The 25,773-nt window shown below is 45.7% G+C and overlaps 2 protein-coding genes and 1 pseudogene across 10 annotated transcripts in view; 2 read left to right on the top strand and 1 right to left on the bottom strand.

The window, feature by feature from the left end:
* CEP63 (centrosomal protein 63) overlaps window positions 1–1,242 on the bottom strand; it is a 64,179-nt gene extending 62,937 nt beyond the window's left edge. For 5 of the 7 annotated variants that reach the window (XR_008663911.1, XM_055321123.1, XM_055321118.1 and 2 more), the window contains exon 1: window positions 1,081–1,151. Coding sequence is in view for 4 of the 7 variants with exons in the window: in XM_055321123.1 (XP_055177098.1) it covers window positions 1,081–1,124 (44 nt within the window). In the remaining 3 variants the exon portion in view is untranslated. Of the gene's footprint in view, window positions 1–991 lie in introns of all 7 variants that reach the window. The other 2 variants (XM_055321119.1, XM_055321120.1) reach the window with 2 other exon arrangements.
* ANAPC13 (anaphase promoting complex subunit 13) lies at window positions 1,172–9,007 on the top strand. 3 transcript variants are annotated; one of them, XM_055321124.1, is made up of 3 exons: window positions 1,172–1,249; window positions 4,349–4,474; window positions 8,826–9,007. In XM_055321124.1, the coding sequence occupies exons 2-3, from the start codon at window positions 4,376–4,378 to the stop codon at window positions 8,949–8,951; spliced, it is 225 nt and encodes a 74-aa protein (XP_055177099.1). In that variant the 5' UTR covers window positions 1,172–1,249; window positions 4,349–4,375; the 3' UTR covers window positions 8,952–9,007. The 3 variants fall into 3 exon arrangements, with proteins under 3 accessions (XP_055177099.1, XP_055177100.1, XP_055177101.1); XM_055321125.1 differs by lacking the exon at window positions 1,172–1,249 and adding an exon at window positions 1,260–1,858; XM_055321126.1 differs by lacking the exon at window positions 1,172–1,249 and adding an exon at window positions 2,690–2,975.
* Window positions 9,008–18,063: 9,056 nt separating this feature from the next.
* On the top strand, window positions 18,064–25,227 carry LOC129506955 (60S ribosomal protein L7a-like; annotated as a pseudogene).
* The last annotated feature ends 546 nt before the right edge of the window (window positions 25,228–25,773 follow it).

The following is a 25,773-nucleotide window of genomic DNA, read 5'->3' as shown; positions in this document are numbered from 1 at the left end:
ATAAGTAGAATCTTAAAAAAAAAAAAAAAAAATTTTAAAGTGCCCCTTAGGCACTGGGTGCCTGGGTGGCTCAGCGGTTCAGCGCCTGCCTTTGACCCAGGGCGTGATCCTGGGGACCGGGGATCGAGTCCCACATCGGGCTCCCTGCATGGAGCCTGCTTCTCCCGCGGCTTGTGTCCCTGCCTGTCTCTCAGGAACAAATAAATAAAATCTTTAAAATAAATAAGTTAAAGTGCTCCTAAGGAACTGTCCCTTTTAAGCCCTCGATCATTTCTTTCGCGCCCCTGATGTATGTGAAACAATCGGCAAACTCAGGGTTTCCCAGCTTCTTCAGTCCTTCACGATTCCTGCATTTCCGTACCTCTTGGACGAACACTGACTCACTTTTTAAAAACAGCTAAAAAAAAAAATTGTTTTTTAAAATAAAAAATAAAAATAAAAACTGCTCGAGCCCCCCGCCCCGCCCCCAGGCGAATCGGCGCCAGTGCCGGCGCGGCCCCAGCGGCACCCACGCTGGGAAGCTAAGCAGATCTGGCAGCCTAGGCGGGAGGGCTGTGCCGGGGGTCCCTCCTCGGCAAAGCAAGAGCGGCCCGCAGCTGGCTCCGCCGCGGAAGACGAGGGCTCGGCGGCAGCTCGCGCCCCCCGCCGCCCTCCCGCCGGCCCGGCCTCGGGGGAGGGGCACACCACCTGGCTGGCCCCGACGGCGCGCCCCGCAGGGCCACGTCCGCCTTCGCGGGGCCGCGGGGCGCACGCGGCGAGGCCGACGGGCGGGGCGCCGCAGCGGAGCCGGGCCGGCGAGGGCGGGCGCGGTGGCCAGCGGGCGGCGGCGGACGCCAGCCCCGGGCCATGCGGCCGGGCGGCCCGCGGCGCCGCGGCAGCCAGGGCCGCCTCCGGACCAGGACGCGCCCGCCCCTCGCCCGTCCACCGGGCGCACATGCGGTTACTGGGCCGCTGCGCACGCGCGCGCGCCCCCGAGCCTTCCCGCCGTTACCTCCGGCCGGGGGCGCGCACGCGCGTCACCGCCGACCCCACGTCCTGCCTCCGTCGTCCGCACGTTCGTTCCGCCCACTGCCCCCTCACTTCTTCCTTGAAGCAGCGTCCTCCCAGGACGCCCCTCCGCGCATGCAAATGGGCTCACCCACATCCGGGGATCAGAGCGCAGGAACGCGCGGGTCACGTGATCCTCAGAGGAGCGGGGTGGGTGGTGGAAGTTCCGGTGGAGGCGGGTGCGGCGCTGCGTCCGGTGCGGGTAAGGCTTTCCCGCGCCCCTAGTCCCGGTTTTGGAGGGACGAGGACGCGTTGGTTCCTCAGCGTCGCCTCCCCCCGCTCCCGTCAGTGGAGGCCGATGTCTTCACTTCATCTTCGCAACCACTGTCCCCACCGCTCGCCCTGGAGGGTGGAAAGGCACTTGCGCGGCGGCTCCGGACCTCCCCCGCTTCCACACTTGGTATCTCCAGCCGGAAGTGGGGACCGGGGCGGCCCCCTGCTTGCGGACGGCTGGTGGTGGCCCGCGAGGGTCATTTCTAGCGCGGGGGAAGGCGGGCCCGCTTAGTTCGCGTTAGCCGCCTGCTTGCGGATCTGCAAAGCACAGAAACGGGATGACACGCGCCCCGGCTCCGGGGGACACACGCACCACGGGTCTGGGAAAGTGTGACGAGCTCCGCGTTGGGACCACTCGCTGTGTCCAGGGAACTAAGGGACCCCAGGAGGGACGAGGACCGCGCCCCGCCTGGGTCTAGGAACCGACCTCCTGCGGGAGATGACCCGGGAGCCGAGTCTTGTAGACTGACGGGGGGTTGGCTGGAAACAGATTGTGCGGAGCCCCGTAGGCCCCGGGCTGTCACGTGTGTAAGAGAAGGTTCGTTAAGGAGGGTAGTAGTGTCTCATTCTGTCGAGTGTGGCACGTGCTCGGGACAGTGGCCGTGTCTTTTTTTTTTTTTAATTGGAGTTCAATTTGCCAACATATAGCATAACATAGCACCCAGTGCTCATCCCGCCAAGTGCCCCCCTCAGTGCCCGTCACCCAGTCACCCCCACCCCCGCCCTCCTCCCCTTCCACCACCCCTAGTTCATTTCCCAGAGTTAGAAGTCTTTATGTTCTGTGTCCCTTTCTGATATCTCCTACACATTTCTTCTCCCTTCCCTTATATTCCCTTTCACTATTATTCATATTTCCCAAATGAGTGAGAACATACACTGTTTGTCCTTCTCCGATTGACTTACTTCACTCAGCATAATACCCTCCAGTTCCATCCACGTTGAAGCAAATGGTGGGTATTTGTCGTTTCTAATGGCTGAGGAATATTCCATTGTATACATAAACCACATCTTCTTTATCCATTCATCTTTCGATGGACACCGAGGCTCCTTCCACAGTTTGGCTATTGTGGACATGGCTGCTAGAAACATCGGGGTGCAGGTGTCCCGGCGTTTCACTGCATCTGAATCTTTGGGGTCTTGATCGTTTCCATTCTTCAGCCCCTGAAGATTCAGTGAAGGCACCTTAGTGCCTGACTCTGGAAATGAGTTGTTGACCCGGTGAGCTGACACCAGTGTTGAGTTTGGAAGGAAGAGTAGGCGTTGGTGATTGGGGGAGGGTGGTGGTGGGGTGGGGAGGCTTTTAAGTGCAAAGCCGGGGAAGTATAGCAGGGTTAGTGGTATTTGGAAGAGGGACAGTGAAGAAAGCTGGAGGCCAAATTTGGAAAGGATGTACTGGATCCTTGCTGCAGGATGGACACACAGTCGTTGTAGACACTGATAGAATCTGTTACAGAGACGACCCAGCTCGTTAGGTGGATCATAAAGACCAGAAGGAAACGTTCAAAAGCAGAACGCATGCTGAAGCTGGAGTGATTTGAAAGAACTTTACAAGAAGGTGGAATCTCTACGTGACTGGGGGAAATTAGCTAGTTCCGATCAACAAGAAAAAGGAGGAGGATATCCCAGGGGACAAAGAAATGGCAGCAGGAAAACAGGTTCGTGTAGGACAGGGATTCCAAAAATATAACAGGAACTGTGTGGAGATTTCCTAAAAGCAATATCCTTTTACTGGCCTTGAGTTATTCACTCGGTAGTACTGGATTAATTCTTGACCGAAACACCAAGGCCTCAGCTATTTCACTGGTGACCGAAAATAGCTGGGTACCTTCTGCTTCAGTTTCGCCTGGCTCTTTCCCATGGGGGTAAAAACACTTATCCCACCCCAAACTGTGTAGTTAATGACCCAGGCATTAGGGCCATCATGCAGTCATATTTTTGGGGCCAAGCACAGCCCATATGAAGGAGTCAGAATCCACCCTTAAAGATTGTTCCTTTTATGAATGTTTTGTAGCCTCAGAAACCAGGAGTGCCTGGGAGTGTCTTTGGTGCCATTAGGTTCCAAACCATCAGGATGGCTGCTTTGTGGCTGGGTGGGAATGCCCCTAGTACTGTGCTTCACTCATGATGAAGCAGCAGAACCCAAAGTAGGAAACAGGGAATCCAGACATACCCATGCTGGCTGCTGCTGTTTAGGAGGGAAAAAAAAAATGGGAGAATCAGCCATGGCCAAGTAGCTAAGTAACATCTTGACCCCTTGGTCCAGGCATCGAAAGGAATACAACATTAAAAATCAGAGGAAGGGACCCCAAAGGGAAGCGGAAATAGGAAGCAAGGAATCCCTCAACTATGGTTCACCTAGAGATGCTCCTTTCAGGACTCGTGTTGGGCACTATTTTATTTTATGGAGGGGGGGCACTATTTTTAAAAAGGAGGCAGTTTCTTTTACAAATACAGCTGAGGATTTTTGTCAGCTCTGTAGTTGGTCACTTTGCGTAGCCCATTTCACTGTCTTGGTACATTCATTTAGCTCCTGTGCCTAAGAATGCTAATACTAGAGCCAAAGCAGGTGGAGACTTGTAAAAAATTGTGCAAGAGAAGGCTAAAGGGGACAGAGAACACTTGGTTGTGAACCAGGGAAAGGCATCCTGAACAGGGAAAGGTGAATATGCAAATTAGGAGAGAAAAGCTACATTCTAGGTACACTGGCCTTGCACACAAGGCATCTGTCACACTATGACACTGATCTGTCAATGGGGCCATATATATATATACATACACACGTATACATACATATATATACATGTATGTATATATATACATGTATATGTTATAAAGCGTCCATGAGAGGAGAGGGGATAGGCAGTAGGGAGAGGCTGTGATCCTATTGATGAGAAGAGGAGTCTCCCATTTCCCAGGGTCATGTTACACCAAAAGACACATCCAGGCTAAAAGGCCTGGGGAATCCTAATGGTAGATTACATCACCTCCTGAGTCGTCATGTTTAAGAAATAATCTCTTTGGCTTACAGATCTGACAAGATCAAAGCTGCAGGAGAATGGACAGTGAGGTACAGAGAGATGGAAGGATCTTGGATTTGATTGACGATGCTTGGCGAGAAGACAAGCTGCCATATGAGGATGTTGCAATACCACTGGTAGGCTATAATTTGTGCCAAGGATGGTGGGTTAGAGGTATGATCTGGTGAGCCCTAGTAGAAGGATGTCAATGGACAAATAAACTCGTAGGGCACAGAAATCAAAGCCATGTAGTCCTCTAACTCGGGAAGATTGGAGGTAACTTGAATTTTTATTTGAAGAGAAATATGATCCAAAGAGCTGATATGATGAGTCAGTTAGGGGTCACATCAGGACTGGACCCAAGACTTCTGCGCCATGTTCTGTCCACCACAGCAAAGCTAGTAAACCAGATGATGAGAGTTTAATGTACAAAAGATGGAGAGGAACAAGAAGTAATGGCATTTACACTGTATTTCTTACTTGCCTGTCTGTGGTTGATCTTTTGGTATTTTTAGAGACATATTCTTGAAACACACCTATCCTAGTTTCCCTGGAAAATGTTTGGAGGACACCTGGCTTTTCTTTTGCATTTAGACCAAAAGGGTCCTAGGATACTCTCTTCTTTCCTGATCTCTGGAGAACTCTCCTGCAAGGAGTTTGTTGAACCTCCTGTAATAAAGGATCTAAAAGTTGTACGTTTGTAAATGCTTATTTAAATTCCTATTTATGTCATAAAGGCCTAACAACAAGGAGAATAGGCTCCATGGACTGTTTTTCATCAGATCATGCCGAGTGCCCTGAGAAGAGCTGTTAATAAAACGTAGCTTCCAAGTAGACTGCTGCTGCTATTTACTGAGAAGTAAAATTCCAACCACCCACGTTTTCATTTAAGGCTAAGAGATGAGGGATCCCTGGGTGGCACAGCGGTTTGGCGCCTGCCTTTGGCTCAGGGCGCGATCCTGGAGACCCGGGATCGCATCCCACGTCGGGCTCCCGGTGCATGGAGCCTGCTTCTCCCTCTGCCTGTGTCTCTGCCTCTCTCTCTCTCTCTGTGTGTGTGTGTGTGACTATCATAAATAAATAAAAATCAAAAAAAAAAGGCTAAGAGATGATAATCTGTTCAACAAATAATACACATATCAGATAATAATTCACAGCTTAGTTCAAGTTTAGAAAAATCATCAAAAGAGTATGCAATGAGAATTCTAGCTGCCACTTAATACTAGTTTTATGATGTGGACTGAGGTTAAAATTTGACATACATTATCTCTGACCCTTGAAACACCCTTGCATGGGTGTTTGGGTGATGTGTGATGTTATCCCCATTTTACAGCAAGAAACTGTAGGGCAGTGTGTGCAAAGCCTGATAGCTGATAGTTGAACTTCACACCTAGGTCTGTGTGAAGGCTCCAGATCCTGTCTTATAAACTTTTTTCATTTTACAGGCATTTCTTTGAAGCCTACTGTGTGCCATAAGACTATGTGAACATAAGATACAGTTCCTGTTCCTGGGGGTCTAGAGAGGCAGCACATATAAATAAGTAATTATAATAATAAATGTTATAAGTGGGGTTGTGAATAGCTACATAGGAAAGGAGGTGGCTGATTGCCTGTTGGGCATCAGGAAAGGCTTCAGAGAGAATGTAATAATTAGGCTGATCATAAGGGAGCACAGAAATTTAGTGGAGGTGGACGAGGGCACTCCAACAGAGGGGACAGGTGTACAAAGGCTCAGAGTTCTGAAAGGCTTTGGGAGACGCTGAGACATTCATTGTGGATAGAGAATGTATTTGTCACCCAAGGTAGGCAGAAAAGATGGGCTTGGACCAGATTTTGAGAGGAATATTTGATGCCATGCTTAGACTTCATTCTGAGGATAACTAGGAATGAGTGGTTTTCAAAATAGAAATCTGCTATGCCGAAATTTGAGTTTTAGAACATCTGTTCAGAAACACTGTTAGAGAATGTGTACCATGGAGAAAAGGGCAAGTGACAGGGCAGAGGGGCCAGGTAGGAAGCGATTACAGTGGTATAGGCAGGGGAGCAGGGCCTGAACAAAAGCATACTAGTGGAGGGGAACTGCTGAATTCTGGACAGGCTTATGGCAGGATTTGGGGACCACTACTGTGGAAGGGAATAATATCCATGCTGTAGTCTGGCCATCTTGCTATTCTGTGTCTTTTCCTCTACCTTGTGATTCTAAGGCAGTGTGTACTGGTTAGCTTTTCTTGCTGCCTAACAAACCGCCCCCCCCCAAAAAAAAAAACAGTGACTTAAAACAACAGCTGTTTATCTCGTGATTTTATGTCTCAACTGAGAGGGTCTTCCAGCCTTTGCCAGCTTAGCTGATCCCTCCTGGACTTGCTGGTGTTGTGCAGTCAGCAGGCCACCTGGGGGATGGGGAGACTTTTCACATGTCTGGTAGATTTCAGGTCAGCTGGGATGATGAGGTGATTAGGCCTAAGTCTCATTACCCATTAGTCTAGCCTACACCGCACATGGCCATCTCAGGGTTTCATGGAGCTTAGCCAAGAATGGGTCCATGGACATTGTCGTTGCTCTCTTTTAGCCAAAGCAAGTCACTTGGCCAGTCCCAACCTGAAATTGGGGAAATAGGAGGAAATAGGCTTTTTCATAGGAGTAGCTGCCAAGAATTGAGGCCATTTTGCAGGATACCATAATTGATTGTTGTGTTTATGATACTTTGTGTTGGTTTCTAAGCACATACACATATTTTTCATTTTGGCATTTAGCATAAGAGACAGTAGTGGCCAAATGAGAGGTATTATTTTATAGCATACACCACAGTGGAGTACCTGGGTGGCTCAGTTGGTTGAGTGTACAACTCTTGGTTTTGGCTCAGGTCATGATCTCAGGGTCCTGGGATCGAGCCCCATGTGGGGCTCCAGGCTCAGTGTGCTCAGTCTGTGCACATGTGCACTCGTGCGCTCTCTCTCTCTCCCTCTCTCTCAATATTTTTAAAACAACACATACCATGGATACGATAAATTAAGTAAAGTTGCTTGCCTGTGAATGAAATAATTCAGCACTAAGGACTTGTTTGTGCTTTGTGAGCTATAAATAATTATTGGAACCGAACTTTCTCTTTAAGTTTGAATGTATGATTGCTTTACAGTAAATGATAGCTCTTTGCAATTTGTACAGATATGTTTGAATCTCAGTATTATGTTTGGAAAACAATGTATATGGTTCAGGTATATGTATACATATTATAAGTGAATCATTTTATATATATTGAACATAATTTAAATGGAGAAAAACGTATATACTGCACATTGGAGTCAGTGGGAAATTGAAAGTCTCAATACTGAGTTTGCTGCCCCTCAAAAAAAAGTGTAAAGTCAAATAATTGAAAAGAAATATATTGGTATCATTAAACTCTGCTACAAAGCAGAAACCTGGTAGTAATAAATTTAAAATACAAGGAAACTACCGAAAGTTCTCATCACACATGTAAAAACATGGTTAATTATATGAGGCGATGGGTGTGTTAACTAGCCTTATCCTGATAATCATTTCACAGTGTATATATATATATATATATATATATATAGTCAATATATATATATATGTCAAATCATCAAGTCGTACACCTTAATCTCACACAATGTTATATGTAAATTAAATTACAAGCTGAAAAAAAACACTAAACGTCAGATTCCATACTAAGTGGTCCATGGCTTACCATTCTGTGACAATTGCTGTCAGGGTATGAAAGGGTCATTTACCAGGGTTTATGTTGCTGTGCTCCATCACTTGGGGGCGGGGGGGGGGGGGTGCGTCTCACCTGTTATGTTGTATTTTCAGTGCTCTCCACTCACCTCCATAATAATTCGGGCATGTTGGGTACGGGGAAGGTTTTTTTTAAATACATTTCTTGTGCTTAAGGAATATTCCAGCAAATGTATTAAATTAAAGCAGCTTCCCAAAAAAGGATTCGGTATTGGGCCTTTTCAGTGATCCTAGCCACTAGTAATAACATCAGCTTTTCCTTGAGCATCGGATGGCCACCCACAGTGGCGAGCACTTGATCTCAATTACCTCGTTTAGTTTCATGGCAGTCCTATGAGGTGATGGCTTTTTCCTCTCACTGCCAAACAGGAAACAAGGGTCCGAGGGATTAAATACCTTGCCCAAGTAACCCAGCAAATGGAGGTATTGTGGGCTTGGATCCCAGTGGCTTCCAAAAGCCTGTGCTCTCGTCCTTCTGCCAGACTGCCTCTTGCACAAGTGCCAGTATCATCATGCTATCATTCCCTACCGGAGATAGACCAGGGCACGTCTGAGTAATACTTATAAGATTGCCTCACATCCCTTGCTCCTAGTTCTTTCTTTAGGATATATTGGTATCAATTATGCTGCCTGTTTCTACAAACTCACAGGTTTGAATTCTAAGTACTCTTGGTTTTAAGCGTGTTGTCAATGCAGAGTGTACCAGCATTCTGAATGTGCATTGTACCTTTGCAGAATGAGCTTCCTGAACCTGAACAGGACAACGGTGGCACCACAGAATCTGTTAAAGAACAAGAAATGAAGTGGACTGACTTGGCCTTACAGTATCTCCATGAGAATGTTCCCCCTATAGGAAACTAAAACCTGGCTCCTTTTGCCTGTACAGATTTTTGAAAAATATACAGATACAAAATGTTTTCTTTCAGTCTCCTAATTCAGATCTTGAAGTGATAGATCTACACTCAACAATGTACACCTAGTTTTTGTGGCAGCAAAGTGCAATGTGAAAATACCAGAATGAGAAACTAATTGGGATTTTTCAGGAATGCAGAATGTTTGGCCCTTTGAGCCAAAAGGCTCAAACAAACACTGTCAAACACTGACATCTGTGTTTGAATGTGACTGGTTCAACATATACCTCTTAACTCTGATTTTTCTGTACTATCAGAGTTTAACGTGTCCCAACTACTTTTAACACATGTCCCATGAAACAAATGAACAAAGCGGGCAAAGACAGAGAAGCCAGGTGTGAGGAGAGTATTAATTTCTCACCTGCCTCCCTCTGAGGAGCACTCTGAGCTGTGGTGTATAGTGCCTGCAGGTAGATAACCTTTAAACTATGAATTTATCCAAAGTTTGAAAATGCTACAGGGAATCTTAAGAATCCCAGCAGTCAGTGGGTGGGTTATCCAAATATCCATCCTACCTGCAGGCACTATACACTGCAGCTCAGAGTGCTCCTCAGAGAGGTTAAGCTCTCTTGATTTGAGCTCAGGTCATGATCTCAGGGTCCTGGGATCCAGCGTCACATCGGGCTCCATGCTTAGTGGGGAGTTTGCTTAAGATGCTCTTGCTCTGCCCTCTCCCCTCCCCCACTCACTCTCCCTCTCTCTCTCTCTCTCGAGCAAATTAATCTTTTAAAAATTTTTTGAAAAACACATCCATGGACATTTGTCTTCTGGAATTCTTTGCCTCTGTTAAGTGGTGTCTCTTACTTTCTTACCTGGGTTGTGAACTGCTGGAAAAGACCCTGACTTATATTTCTGTGTCCCTCATTCAAAAACTAGAAACACTGCACAATTAAAGTCTCTCCTTGAAAAAAAAAAATTACTTATTTGAGAGAGAAAGAACGTGCATGAGCAGGAGGAGGGGCAGAGGGAGAGGGAGAAGCAGACTCCTTCCAATGCAGGGCTCAGTCCTAGAACTCTGGGATCACAACCTGAGCCAAAGGCAGACGTTCAACCAACTGAGCTACCCAGGTGCCCCTCTTCTTTTTGGGGGGGGGTCTTTTTGTTTACCTAGCTCTTAGGAATTAGTATATCACAAATAAACTAATTTTAGGATTTCAATCAGACACCGGGTTGTAGCAACTGTCCTGTAGTCCAGACACATCCAGGCTAATCTCCCTATGGATCAGTGTCTTGCCTAGAAGTCCTTCACCAGTCCCTTAATAACGAAAACCCTATAGAAAAGAGAATTACAGGCAACCTGGGTGGCTCAGTGATTTAGCACCGCCTTCGGCCCAGGGTGTGATCCTGGAGACCCGGGATCGAGTCCCACATCGGGCTCCCTTCATGGGGTCTGCTTCTCCCTCTGCCTGTGTCTCTGCCTCTCTGTGTCTCTGTGTCTCTCATGAGTAAAATTTTTTAAATCTTCAAAAAAAAATTACGATGTTCAGAAAAGATGTGTACTAAGAAAACAAAGCTTTTCAAAAAATGAAAGTACTTAGAATGCCATGGTTCCAATACATTCTAATTAAATGATGGTTTTTACTACAACTTTACTTGAAGTATGTAATAGCTAAGACACTGACATCTAGAAATCCAGGGGATGTTCATATAAATCCAGCCTTTCTCAGGAACATAGACTAGTAAAATGTGAAAGTTGTCTAGATTTCCATTGAATCAGAGTATAATGCCTGTAAAATAGAGAGCTATTGACTTATCTGCTTGGCTTCTACCTTCATCTAAAACTGTCCCCCCCCCCATGCCAAGTCTGACCTATGATAGGTGCCAAAACCACAGTGCACTGTGTCAGGAATTAGGTGACCAAACATGGGCCACGTTGTCCACCGCAGCTTTAGAATCTGCCTATGTAGGACTGGCTGGATGCTGGTGGCCACAAGAGTTGCTAGGTGGCTGTTGTAGGGTGGGTTTTCAAGCAAATGTGCCACAGCACCCAAAGAGGAAAGTGCGGAGTGAGGTTTGAGAGGCTGTGCAAACCCGCGCATTGCTGTCTGTAAAGGGCACCTCATTTGGGGCTGGGAATATGACAAGTGAACAAAAATACAGCTTCTGTCTATGTTTAGTGGGAGAGCAAGAATCAAGCCAATGGTTACACAAATACATGATTTTAAGTTGTGACATGTGCTAGGAAGGGAAATAATAGGCTATCACTTAGGTTGGGTACCTAGAAGCAAAGCCCGAGGTGGAGTTTCTTGTGTAAGGGGTTTGTCAAGGTTGTGGTCTCAGGAGGAGCCTGTGAGGGAAACAGGATAGAGCAGAGGAAGAAAGTGAGCAAAGATGGCATCAAGTTCAAGTCTAGCTCAGCCAGGTTCCACAGGTGCTATGGAATGTGATGTCCTCAAGAGTTTTCCCACCTTGAGGCAAGTGGCCAGGCCATTTGTATTCAGTGCATTGCATAGTCCTCCCACCATCCTCCAGGGAGGGCAGACCCAGGCATTGTCCAGGGAGGAGGACTCTAGAAGACAGTGTGGCCATGAGCTCTTGATTGTGGACACAGAGCAGGCAGTCAAGGCATGGGTGCACAGACAGACCAGATGGGGGCCCCAACAGTGGGGCCCCTATACCACAGGGTATGGAGAGCGGGACTGGGAGGCCTGACTTAGATTCGATAATTGAGACAAGACCTTGTAACTGGTAGCCTTTATAGCACATGACTTCAAATATTTATTTTGTTTATGAGTTTTTCCTACTCCCAAGCAAGTGGTTGGATCCTTTGTGCTGCTTGTTCCCAACAGGGAATAGATGAGTTCAAAAACAACCCTACCCCTTGTTTGGGAAGCAGGGGAGGGAAGGAGAGGAGGAGCCTCTTGAGAGTAGTGGAAAGCTGCGCCCCAGTCACTGGTGGTACCCAGTGAGATGAACTTCAGAGGCTCATGGTTTTGGAGTGTCTTCCAAGCTAGGCAAAGACCCCCCCAAGCATTGGAGCCACCCCCTTCCGGAGCCCCTCAGAGTTGGCCATGAGGACAGCAGCAGTGACCCAGATAAGCTGAGGAATTAGCTGGGTGAGAGGTCCTCACCCACCTTTAAGGTCATTCATGAACATCCCAAGGCTTGTGAGACCCTAAAAGGAGGAAACCCCCCCCCCCGTGACCACAGATTTAATTTCTGCTGCAGCACAGCGGAGGGGAGCCAAAAAAAAAAATTCATTTGCTTTGCAGCTTTGCAGAAAACAAAGTTTGCTATTTCTCTTACCCAGTTTGAGTTTATGAGCTAACCCCTGAAGGCGAGAAGCTAGCTCCTGAAGGAGTAGCCAGGAGAGGAATTTGGGGGATGAGGGTCAATGGCAGGGAGAGCGAATTGCATAAAGCCAAGAGGTGAGACTGGCATTACAAGCAAGGCGGGCAGGTAAGCCAGGGGAGATCTTATTTTATCACATAGAAGTTACTCTAGGTTTGAGCAGCTAAGAACAGTGGAACGGCAGAAAAGCTTTTGCAGTGGCTCAAGAGAGATGAAGGTGGCTTGAGCTCGCCAGACAGAGGTGGACTAAGAGGGACCAGGAATATCTCTTAGAGGGAGAATTATCCAGATGGGCCCAGTGAGAGGTGTATTTCAGGAAGCCAGCACCCTGATCGTGGTTGTGGGGTTCAAAAGAAATTGTGAGTGCCCAGTATGAGCATTGTCCTTGTGACCCAGGGGCAGGTGCTCTGAGCCAGATGCAGGACTCTAGATGCAGCTCCCGCCCCCTAGAAAAGTAGGATCTGCATCCATGAGCTGCCCATCCTTTGAAGCCCAACTTAGACCCACTTCTTAATAAGAGAGTAACAGTAACCGTGACACCCGCAGTTAACTGAGCGATTCTGAGTGCTTCAGGCACGGGATCTCTAGCCCTCACAACCACTTTTGAAGGTGGACATTGGCCTCGTGATCACGAGATGGTAACTCAAAATTGAACAACCTGTTCCAAGTTGAAACCACTCCAGTAGTAGATGGATTGCAACCAAGGCTGGTTAATCTCCAAACCCATGTCCTCTCCCTGGACCATGCGGCCACCCCTGTGAGATCTCTTCTGTGACCACTTCTCTCTGAAATGGGTAGGAAATCCTATTGGAACACTTAGTACTTTGAAATGTTTGCCTTGTTTCTATAAGAAAAGATCTATAAGATCTTTAAGATCTAAAAGAAATTGTTAGGGACCCAGGAGTCATGAAACAATAAAATTCCACTTATTACCAATCCCATATATAACTCTTATAACTTACAACGTTATCACCATGAGTCGTACTGTTTCTGGGTTTTATTGGAGGTTAATTGGCTAAAGGTGTATTTTCTGATTTGGGTGCCTTGGAAGTGGACAGCTTAATGTCAACGCTACCTACCCAGCAGGGGGCGCTCAATTCCTTTGACAAAGTGAATCGCAGGCCGCTTTCAGCGGACTGACTGACCATCCTGAATAAATGTGGTCTTTTGGTTGGAAGTGATTCTGCAGATCTTGGTTGCCCGAGGTGCTGGGTCGGGGTTTGTGTTGACCCCTGAGGTTCTGTCCAGCCACTCTCAATGGGTTCACTTACTTAGTGGGGCCCTCACTTGTGCTTTTTGGGGGCGGGGGGCAAGTGAGGGCACATGGACCAGGAGGGCAGTTGGAACTTCAATTACAGAAAAAGGTAGCCAGAATCAGGAATTGTGCCAGCCTGTGACTCCAAACCATATTCATAGTCTGCCCTGCGGACTCTTTCATTAAGCTACGTTTCCCAGCTCTCTGTGTTAAATTATTTTGGAGAATTTAGGCATCATCCTAGAGTGATCCATTAGGCTCTAGAAGTTTTCCAACGTTTCCTGTCCTGATCTGGCCCTGTTTTACCCACAGTTACATTTGTTCCCCACTTCCTTGCCATGCTGTGCCCTGTCCGTGAGCACCTATAGAAAGTAGTGGAAGAGGGATTCCTGGGTGGTTCAGTGGTCAAGCACCTGCCTTTGGCTCAGGGCATGATCCTGGATTCCTGGGATTGGGTCCCACATCAGGCTCCCTGCATAGAGCCTGCTTCTCCTTCTGCCTGTGTCTCTGCCTCTCTGTCTCTCTCTGTCTGTGTGTGTCTCTCTCATAAATAAATAAAATCTTAAAAAAAAGAAATTAGTGGAAGAGCAGAAGGAGATGGTACTGAAAGGCATTCTGAATGGTCTCAAGTAGACTTCACAGCTTATGGCCTTCCAGGCCCTGGTGGTGGCCTTGGCCCCTGCCCTTGGGCCAACTAGGATCCACAACATGGACATGCAACCTGTGTAACCACACAGGTTGCATTCAGAAGAGTCTGCTGAGGCTGTCTTGAAATTCTTAACAATTGTTGAACACGATAAATTACATAGCTGGTCCGTAAAACTATGGCAGCCATCTGTAGGAGTTCCATGTTGAACAGTGACCACATGGACCCAGCAAATGCCCTTGACTGAGAATGAAAATTCAAGCCACGAATATTCTGTGTTTGGGGTATCAAAAAAGCAGGCATATCCAGCAGGAGCGACAAGAAAAAAACTGGGGCAGACCTCCAGGCATCCTGAAAGGCAGTCCTGCTCCTACAGACCCTTTGCTGAAATTGTTCCCTGAGCTTGAGTGAGTCCTCTGTCATTGTCACCACCTGAAAGCTAGCCCATCCGACCCATGGGGTAAGAGGGTAGGTAGACAAACAGTAGAAGTCATTAGACCAGGTTTTGTGGACAGCTGAGAGAACTTGAAGCAAAGTTACCACCCAATCCCAGGGCATGTCTGTACCTAATTTTTTTTAAAGATTTTATTTATTTATTCACGAGAGATAGATAGAGAGGCAGAGACATAGGCAGAGAAAGAAGTAGGCTCCACGCAGAGAGCCCAAAGCCCAATATGGGACTTGATCCAGGATCTCAGGATCACACCCTGAGCCAAAGGCAGATGCTCAACCCCTGAGCCACCCAGGCGTCGCTCTGTGCCTAAATTTTATCCATCTTTTAGCCAACTACTATATGAACTTAGGTACATAAGGTACCTGTTGCACTAGGTACAGCAATGCACTTGTCTCGGAATAAAGCCTCTGACTGAAACAAGATACAAGAACAATGGTCAACACCTTAGCTCATGAAGGGTTCCTACCTTGGTTCTTATTTCCATTTACCCTATCACGTTGAACCATATGGAAAAGCTGTTTTCATAGGGCAAAAATAGGCACAATTTCCTGTTGTTAGCCAATTTTATCCTTACCTAGAGCCAGTTGCACATGTACACACATATACACACTGGATATGATGACGGGAGGCGGGAGCCGACAACGGGTGGAGAATTTGAAAACAACCAAGTGACTCCAAAGGAAGTGAGGGAGGTTGATGTATAAACCCATCCCAGTTTCTCCGCCTTCCCTGGTGAGTCAGATCCCGTTTATCGTGGGGCCACCACCCAAGGGCAAAGGGGGTTTTCCTCCGCCCACACCATGATCTTGCCTCCACTCTCCAGGCATCTCTGCCCACGCTTCCTCCTCACATGTCATCTAAGTCTCAAGAAGTACCCCTGCGCCCTTCACCATGTGCACAGACTGGTACTCACTCTGGCACATGGTCTAACTGCGGGACTTCTCGAGGAACAGAAGGGAGGCAGTGTCCTACCCCCTGTCATCAGGACCCCACACGGCCTTCTCCAGCTCAGCCCAGGCAGATGGGAACATGGGCTGGCCTAGGGACACCCTTCTCTCCGGTCCCATCCTTCTCACCCTTGGCTCTCCACTGCCCTCCTGCCAGCTTCTGGGCTGTCAGCAATCAGGGCTGTGCTCATGCTGAGAGCTCCTCCTTCCCTTCCACCCACAGCCCCTGCTCACACAGGACTACCCTCTGGGAGACCAGGTGCTCCTGAGTCTCAGTACTCAGCCTGAGGATGGGCAGCAGTGGCTGCAGTTATCTAGAAAAAATGAGCCCCGGGCTGGGTCCCAGAGCCCACAGACTGCTGCCTGCCTCTCTCACCTAGTTTCCCTCCTTCTCTGTCAACCAAGCAGCGAGCTTTATGTCCCTGGGTTCCTATTCCTCTCTTTCTTGCTGTTTGCCTCTGATTTTAGCATTTATCTAAATATCTTACCCCACATTAGACCTCTCTTTCTTCTTTCATGTTGCAAATACCTTTAAAGTAGAACTCAGGTCAAGTTTGCACCTTGTTTCATTTCACATGAGTTACTTATTTAAAATTACATGTAAGTACACCCTATATAGGCTGCTACAAAATATAGCAGCTGAGAGTACAGACCGTGGAGGCAGAAAAAGGCAGAAAAATACAGGTTCAGAACCCAGTGTGGAACACACCAGCTGCCCATTCCCAGACCAGTTATTTACCTTTCTGAACCTCGGTTTCTGGATCGAAAGAAGGTTGACAGTACTGCTCATGTGATAGGCTCACGGGGGTGCCAAACGAGCAAACACGAGTAAAGTGCTCAGAACAGTTTCTGGCATATGGTAAGCGCTTGATAAACATTAGCTATTGTTTGTTTTCAATATAATAAAACATTTAAGCATTTCAAAAGAATTCTACACTGGTACTCTGAAGTCAAGCAAAGAATAATTTTAGTGTGCAAATAATCATCCCCAAAAGAGTCCTCAGGAGAGAAATTTTGCATAGTAGAAACAGCAGTGAAATAGGAGGCTGAAGATCTGGGTTCAAGTTCTAGCCCCACCACTACCTGTGTGACCAGGAGCCTGCTGTCATCATCTGAGCCTACACTACAGGGCTGGGAAGTAAAATAAGTACAGAGCACTCAAAACTGTTTTGGAGTTACAAAGAACTATAGTAGTATCACTTAAGTTAGATATCATCATTTATTTACTCTGTAAATTTTTAATTTGTTCTCCATGTTTCATACAACCTCTTAATGCTAATTTAAACATAATAAATATACTTGTAGTCGTATCTGTATGTGAATTTGCATAAGCATGCTTTTAAAAGTCTGGAAGGAAAGGCAACAGATTATTGGTAGTCACCAATAATCTGAGGACAAAGGCCAGACTGAGGTGTCTGAGGACAAAGGTCAGACTGACCAAAAAGGAAACTGTCATATCTTGCTTTATCTCCCAAAAAAGTGGCAGGGTTATGGGTAATTTAAAAAAATAAGGTGGCTATTGTGAAATCAGAGTAGCATTGTTTCAAAAAATATTCTCACAGGTTTCAAATACAAATTGGAATGTGGGTTAAAACTTTTGTCAGCATTCAGTAGCTTTCATTCTACTGACATTCAGCAGGAGCACCAACACTTTGCAAAGCACTGTGGGAGATGCCAGGCTGGATCACATGGGGGATCCTACCTGAGATGACATGTTAGACCAGATAAAACACATATGCCAAGGGCGATAATCTAGGAAGAAAGTGGTCAGTGATGGGACAGCGGGGTGGCTCAGTGGTTGAGTGTCTCTCTGCCTTCGGCTCACGGCGTGATCCTCCAGTCCTGCATCAGATTCCCCACAGGGAGCCTGCTTCTCCCTCTGCCTATGTTTCCATCTCTCTATGTGTGTCTCTCATGAATAAAATACAATCTTTTTTTAAAGTGGGGGGTCAGTGTTCCTGGTGCACTGCAAGTGCTCACGAAATACTTGCTGGATAGATGGACAAATGGATGGATGAGTGGGTGGATGGATAAATAAACTGATAATAGAAATCTTCTCCCACAGAAGAGGGGAATCAAAAGAGGAATAATCAGGGCACCTGGCTAGCTCAGTTGGTAGAGCATGTGACCTTGATCTCAGGGTCACAAAATTGGGAATACAGATTACACTTAAAAAAGTAAATAAATTAAATTTAAAAGTAAATTAAAAGTAAAAAATATTAAGAAGAGGAATAATCTACAACTGAGGAAATTCAGGAAAGCCTTATGGAAAAGACAGCCTTTGAAAGGCTAAATTTATACATCTAGAGATGAGAAGCAGACTTGGCAAGGGGCCTTTTTGTTGATACCTTCTCATTTCCAATTCAATACTAGTGTTTCCCTCCTTCTCTCTCTTCCTTCCAACTAAGAGTAGAGCTGGTATCTTTAGAAACAGGAAGTTTTTTGGGGGGTATTACAATGACTGGGATGATGGAGAAGTGGATATCAGAGAACACTGCTGCATTTAGTGGTATGTTGGCCAGGGCTGTTAACTATATTACAAAAAAGAATTGTTCTATCCAAACTACCAATGGTGACCACATTGAGAAATACCCAGTAAGTGAGAGAAGTATCAGGAACAGAATATTACAATGTCACAAAGAAAATGCTGACAAAGATAGCTACACAAGTTTTTGGCTTTTGTCACCCAAATCAAATCATGTGATCTCCCTTCTAGGGAAGAAGCAAGGAAGTCATGTTGGAAAGGCCCATAGGGGTTGTTGAACAGACAGAGCTACTCAAAAGAACTTAGACCTTGGTCTCAAGGAAAAGGAGACACAATCAAGGAGGAATGATCTTGTCATATCTGTACTTAAGGAAACACCAAAACTCTATTTTAGAGAGAACCAAAATGTGAAGGGGTAAGGTGATTTTTTTAAAGCTTTACCCTGGTTCTGCATCAGAGAGAGCTAAGAGGTCATACTATGTTTTAAAATTTTCTCCAAATTTAAAGTATGATCAAAAAATAAATTCATTCAACAAATTATGCTGAGACAATTGGCTTTCTTTCTGGGTAAACAAACAAACAAACAAAATTAAACTAGATTCCTACCTCACATCACATGTTCAAGATAGTTTAAAGAATTAAACCTAAAATTTTTTTGAAGATGTTAGGAGAAAATGTAGTTGTATACTTTAGGAACCTTGAGGTAGGGGAGGCCCTTCCTAAGTAAGCTACAAAACCAAAGGACCATAAAGTACAAAAATCTAATAGATAAGATCTTTGTATAATAAAAACAAAAAGTTAAAAGAATAGAAGCTGGTTGTAACATATATAAGAGACAAAGGATTATTTTTTGGATAATCTACAAAGCTTCTATAAATTAGTAAGAAAATGGTAGCCCTGAATGAAAAATGGGCAATAGGGATAATCAGGCAACTCACAGAAAAAAAAAAGATATAAAACATGAAAATATGATTATGGCAGATATTTCAGATTGATTCATTCAGTTCCATGCCTACTACCTTGTAGCTTGCCTTGAGGCACACTGGAACCTAAAAAACTAATGCCTAACAACCCCCAGGCTTCCCTGGAGCTGAGATTCTGCATGCAACCTGGGTTCCCCTGGGGAGAAATACCCTGAAGAAGTCTACTGACTCGGGACACCTGGGTGGCTCAGTGGTTGAGCATCTGCCTTTGGCTTGGGGCATGATCCTGGAGTCCCAGAATCGATGCCCACATCGAGCTCCCTGAAAAGGCTGCCTATGTCTCTGCCTCTGTCTCTGTGTCTCTCATGAATAAATAAATCAAATCATTAAGAAAAAAAGAAAAAGAAAGAAATCTATTGACTCTTGGTAGCACACAGGGTTAAGGTGGGGGAGGGGTCCTTATTTTTTGTTTGTCCGTCCGCCCACCCCCCACCCCCGCCCCTGTATCAACATAGCAGAAATCTCACTGTCTAGATGCAGTCTCCAGCTTCATGGGTGCTTGGACAGGATGTAGGGTGTCTACAATGCAGCTGAGGCAGTATGATCCTGGATGCCAGGTGTGTCCGAGGCTTCCTGGTTTCCAGATTACCAAGTCAGCAGTTAATGCACAGCCTCCCAAATTCCCAGTTTCCTGGTCATGGAAGGAGTGTTTCCTTTGGCGGGTTGGTTCTGAGCTGGAGTTCTGAGAGTCAGTCCTGCTTTTCCACCTGATGTAATAAAATTGGAAGCACCCAATTCCCTATTTTAAATCAAGCGTTTCCCCTACCCTTTTCTACCTAGCTTTCTACATAAACTAAGCAGAGAGGCTTCTGTCTTCTGTAGCTGAACTCTGACACAATGGTCAGCCTTATTAAAAATCGAAGAAATGCTAATTAAACCAACAATGAAATTATTTCTTTCATTAGAACGTAAACAAAAAGAAGGCTAAAATTCAGTGCTACTGAGGGTAAGGGAAAAATGGGCCCTCTTCTGGAGGTTGTGTGTGTCATTGCAACCGTTTTGAAGAGCAGTTTGGCAGGATCTCCCCAAATATAAAATGTACATCCTATCAAACCCAGCATTCTACTTCCAGGCATCTGTGAATGAGAAATCCCGCTACATGTCCCCAAGAAAACATTTTCCACAGATATTAATTGCGTCATTGTGAGTAATGGAAAAATAATAATATATCGCTGAATTGTCCATCAATATGTGGTAGTTAAGAAAATTACGGTACAACCATTCTTTGGAATATTTTGCAGTCGTTAAGGAATGAGGCAAAGCTCCAAGCACTAATATGGAAAGATCTCAGATATATTTCCAAGTGAAAAATAAATGGCAAAACAGCATGTATAGCATGATCTCATTTATGTTTAAAAACACGTGTAACAAAACATGTTTCTATCGAAATATGTGTATGTCTGGATAAACACAGACAAAGGTCAGGAAGGACACGAACCAAGCTACTCTATGGGAGGGGGGTGGGCAGAGGAGGGCCTTTGGCAGGGCTTTTGCTTCTACCCTCTCATCTGTACTATCAATGTTTGAATATTTTACAATAAGAATTACTATATTAGAATGTCATGTATTAAACGAACTTAAATTTTAAAAATGTAAAAAAATAAAACAAAAAGGTAAAAAAATAGAATGTCATATATTAAGTAATTATGTTAACACATAAATTAAAAGGTTATAAAACACTGTAGGGGCAAGATTCCAATTTTCAAATGCCTAACTAGAAGATATATAGACATTGATCTGTCTGTCATGTCTCTATTTATCCAGAAAGGAAGAAAGCAAATATGACAAAATTAACATGTGTTGGATCTAGGTTGAGTGATACGGGTATTCATTTGCACTATTCTTTCAACCTTTCCATATTTTAAAGCTTTTTTCCTAATAAAAAGTTGGAAATAAAAGTACCTCAAATACACATCCTTGAACACACACACACACACACACACACACACACTTTCCCGGCGCAAGCAGATTGTTTTCAGAGATGGGGGCAAATCTCATGGCTTGCAAAACTGCTAAAAAAGCAAAAAAGCATCGGCAGTCCTTCCCACTGACTTCTCAGAGCAAGTGCGCCTCACTCTGGGAGCCAGGCTCCTGAGAAATGTTCTGAAGCTTCTGTGTGCACTAACTGGGATGGACAGCAGCCCCCTGCCCAGGCCCTCTGCAGCCAGGGCCAGGACCTACTGGGGAGCAAGGACCCAGCTGGCCCTCTGCCTCCCTTCCTACAGAGGTAGATTGCTCATGGCCAAGGGCACCTTTAATATCAAATATGCCCTACCACGAGTGCATATTTCTGGAACCCCATGAGAGATGAGATGGCCTTTGGTCAGAAGGAGACCTGGGGGCCCCTTCAGGCCACACCAGGGGGCTCCGAAAAGATTCCATTCACTTGAACTGTTCTACTCAAGACCCCTCATTCAATCCTCATCCTAGTGTTTATTTTTGACATAACAGTATGAGGAGAATGGGGGGGAAAAAGGAATTGCAAAAAAAAAAAAAAAAGGAACTGGAATTTTAATGAGAACCATCTGGAGTCTTTGCCAAGGGTATAATGTTTGGTACAAGAAAGTAATTCCTCAGCTTAAATGAGGAAAAGAGAAATGGAGGAAATCGTTATGTTGTGCTTACAACCCCAAAACTGAGGCTGAACAGAACCACCTAGAACATGCACATCCCACAGGAACGGGGCTGGGACGGGTCTGTGGAGAGGCGGTGGAGTGCGCCTCTCTCGGCTCCCGCGGTCACAGTGAGGAGGAATGTTTGTCCTCTGCCAAGGAGACTTTGAGGGATGGGTTGTGGTGGGCCCTGGGCCAGCGCCTGGAATCTGGGTAACCATGGAAACGGGCCCGCGGGTGACAACAAACACGGGATGGAATTTCAGCGTTCGCAGCCAGGCCAGGGAGGAATGGGAAAGTTTGGGAAAGTTTTTGTTTTTAACCCAAGGATGGAGAAGGCACAGGAGCGAGCCACCGTGTTCTGGATAAGTGCTCCCTGCACAGGACCCCCACAGAGTCACAGGGAGCCAGAGTCTCTCAGAGGCTCTATTCCCACTTTATCCTTTTCATTTGTTTATAACCCACCTCATTCCACCAAGGATTCCATGGGGTAAAAGCTACTCCTGAGGGGTCTCCGTGCACAGCCAGATCCCTGTCCTCCTCAAGCCAGTGTAATCACGGATCTTGAGGACATCCACCCACTGGGGGCATTTCAGTGCATCCTCTCAATGCATCCTCAAAACAGCCCTGCAGCCAGGGGGGCCAGATCCTCCCTTACAGAGGGGGAAACGAAATTCAGAAAGCCAAGATTATCCAGAAGCAGAGGAGCTTTCTTCCCCAGCCTAAGCCCATCTTCCCTGCACCATGCCATTATACCTGTCATCTTTATTCTGGAAACAAATGAGTAATTGTGGTCATCAGCATTTATGAAGCAGAGAAGGAAAGCATCTACACCTACCTGTGTGCAAATAAACGCCACTCATCCATGTAGCTGCAGAAGCGGGCCTTGACTGAGTGGAAAAAGATTTATATGATGGAAGGAAGAAATTTTTATAGAGTTAGTGGGCTGAAAAATTAAAGAACCATGAAGTCTAGAATTTTCTTCTCTGAGGTAGTTAGAATGGCTGGCATCATGCCTGGACAGATCAGGGCCTTGAGAATAAAGGAACCATAAAAACATCCACTGCAGGCTCTTTGCTTTACAGGTGGGGAAACCAAGGTAGAATCAAAGACTGGGCCCCATAGCCAGTACAAGGCTCTCTTCTTGACAGTACATCCCAGAAGCCCCCAAACAAGCCCATAGTAGACCCTCAGAGTCCATAGTGGGGTTCAGGTGAAATAATATCAATTAGCAGGATTAAAACAGGAGGTGGTAATAATAATTGTTATGGAGCAGAGGGCTGTTAAGTCTGGGATCAGACGGGAGGGTGCAGGATGGGTGAGGAGGGGAAATGTGCAGGATGGATTGGCACCCTGCAATACTGAGATCTACCTGGCAAGACAATCCATTTTAGTTTTGCTGTTACCACCATGATTAGTTAAGAGGGAACCTCTGCTCTGAAAAGAGAAAGAGACTCAACGGTTAAGAATTTAGCAAAGAAGATAGTTTTAAATCAGCAAAGTTATATAACTCTATAACGGTTTCAAGAAATCATCTTGAAATTTCATTAGCAAAAAATGCCTCTGAATAAGCCAACAGGAAATAAGAAGTGCAAGGAATTTCTGGAAATAGGAGTGTTTTTTTGTGTTTGTTTTTAAAATGAAAAAAGAAGTTTTAAGGAAAAAGGAAGCCCTGACCCACATAAAGATAGGGTTTCAGTAAAACTAATTTGAGAGTTAAGAGGGAAAGTGTAAGCCTCAGCCATGGAGTGAGCTCCCAGGCCCTTGAGGGCTTTATGTGGGCTGCTGAGAACAACTGCAATCCCCGAAAAATGGGCTCAGGAAACAGAGCCAGCTTCACACTAAAAAAGAAGTTTCATTTGCTGAAAAATAACAAATCCACATGAGGCTGTCCAAAGCCCTGTTGAAGTTTACAGAGTAACTTAAAAATGGTTTCAGCACTTAATCCAGGAATATCTGCTGTTTATACCAAAGTCACCGATTCTCCCTAAAGCTCTGCTTTGTGACTTTTTATCCTGAATAACTGTTTCTCTCATTCAGTCATAAAAAATGGGAGGGAACGTGTCATTTTTTTTTTTCTCAGCAAATGTTTTTGACAGCTTGCTCTATGGCAGGCCCTGAATACAGTGCTGCTATCACGTCAGACTCTTATTGCCTCTTGCTTGGACTGAATACCATTTCTGAATGTCTAATATCAAAATGCAGAGTCCATTGTGTATTGATGAGCCTTCTATAAAATGTTGAGAGTTTTCCACCTTCAAATACTATAAGTACTATGCAAGCTTAAGGAGGCCACTGCTCATTCCTAATGAGAATCTTCTGTTTATGATTCATGGATTAAACCCTTATAAATGGCTTCATGTACATGCCTAAAATATGCAGATCCACAGGACGTCTGAGAGTATTCATGTAAGTATGTATCTGCTCGTGAGAAAGTGTGTGTGGGAGGGAAGGACAGAGTAGAAATTGTTTTCATTTTAAAAAGCTAGAGGGGCAAGAAGCAACTATGCATATACATCATTAAAGAAATGAGTGCAGCTCTCTCCTCCAGCCATCCACGTGCCAGAAGGAAAGAAGGCTAAGCGGAAGAAGGTGGCCCTGGCCCCTGCTGTCGTGAAGAATCAAGAAGCCAAGAAGGCGATCAATCCTCTGTTTGAGGGAAGGCCAAGAATTCTGGCATCAGACAGGACATCCAGCCCAAAAGGGACCTCACCCACCTTGTTAAATGGCCTCGTTACATCAGGCTGCTGTCGCAAAGAGCTATTCACTATAAACGTCTAAAAGTGTCTCCTGCAGGGGCACCTGGGTGGCTCAGTGGTTGAACGTCTGTCTTTGCCTCAGGTCGTGATCCCGGGGTCCCAGGATCAAGTCCTGCACTGGGGTCCCTGCAGGGAACCTGCTTCTCCCTCGTCCTATGTCTCTGCCTCTCCCTCTGGGTTTCTCATGAATAAATAAATAAAATTTTTAAAATAAATAAAAGTGCCTCCTGTGATTAACCAGTTCACCCAGGCCTTGGACGGCCAAACAGCTACTCAACTGCTTAAGCTGACCCACAGATACAAACCAGAGACAAAGCAAGAGAAGCAGCAGAGATTGTTGGCTCTGGATGAAAAAAAAAAAGCTGCTAGCAAAGGGGATGTCCCCACTCAGAGGCCTCCTGTCCTTCAAGCTGGGGTTAATACTGTCACCACCTTAGTGAAAAACAAGAAGGCTCAGCTGGTAGTGATCGCACATGAGGTAGGTCCCATGGAGCTGGTTGTCCTCCTCCCTGCCCTGTGTCATCAGATGGGGTTTCCTGCTACATTATCAGGGGAGGGCCGGGCTGGGGCATCTGGTCCACAGGAAGACCTGGACCACTGTCGCCTTCACACGAGTTAACTCGAAAGACAAAGAAGCTCTGGCTAAGCAGGTGGGAGATGTCAGGACCAATGACGACAGATGTGAGGAGATCTGCTATCATTGGGGAAGCATCATCCTCCATCCAAAGTCGGTGGCTTGCATTGCCAAGGTCAAAAAGGCAAAGGCTAAAGAACTGGCCACCAAACTGGGCTAAGTGTACACTGTTGAGTTTTCTGTACATAAAAGCAATTAAAAGTTCTCTTTCAAAAAAGAAGTGAATGTACATAGGGCGTAATGAGGGGAGACGCCAGTGCATTTCCAAATTGTCAGTCCTTTAGCTCTTGAAAACATTACTCTTTAAAGGGAAACCATGGGCTGGTGTTTGTTCTCTCAGTAATTACATTCTTCTTCTTCTTCTTTTTTTTTTTTTTAATTTCAGTGATTTTTAAAGGCCAATTCAAACCTTTTTATTTTTTTATTTTTTTAAAGATTTTGTTTATTTATCTGACAGAGAGAGAGAGAGAGAGCGCCAGAGACCACAAGCAGGCGGAGCGGCAGAGGGAGAGGGAAAAGAAGACTCCCCACTGAGCAGGAACCCCTGCCCCCCAATACGGGGCTCCATTCCAGGACCCTAGGATCATGACCTGATATAAAGGCAGATGCTTAATTGACTGAGCCACCCTGGAGGCCTTCAAACCTTTTTAAAAATCACTTTTATCCTTTTATTTAAAAAACTATTTTATCCTTTTATAAACATATT

The sequence above is a fragment of the Nyctereutes procyonoides genome, unplaced genomic scaffold (genome assembly GCF_905146905.1).
Source record: "Nyctereutes procyonoides isolate TBG_1078 unplaced genomic scaffold, NYPRO_anot_genome, whole genome shotgun sequence".
NCBI classification, from domain to species: Eukaryota; Metazoa; Chordata; class Mammalia; order Carnivora; family Canidae; genus Nyctereutes; species Nyctereutes procyonoides.
The sequence above is the reverse complement of the archived record's forward strand: the minus strand, read 5'-3'. Positions and strand labels throughout refer to the sequence as shown.

What these genes read in the sequence shown, in the direction of transcription:
- ANAPC13 (XM_055321124.1), top strand. Translation starts at nt 4,376, where the DNA reads ATGGACAGTGAGGTACAGAGAGATGGAAGGATCTTGGATTTGATTGAC. An exon ending in AGGATGTTGCAATACCACTG is followed by an intron (nt 4,475 to 8,825) that starts GTAGGCTATAAT and finishes GTACCTTTGCAG; the next exon opens with AATGAGCTTCCTGAACCTGA.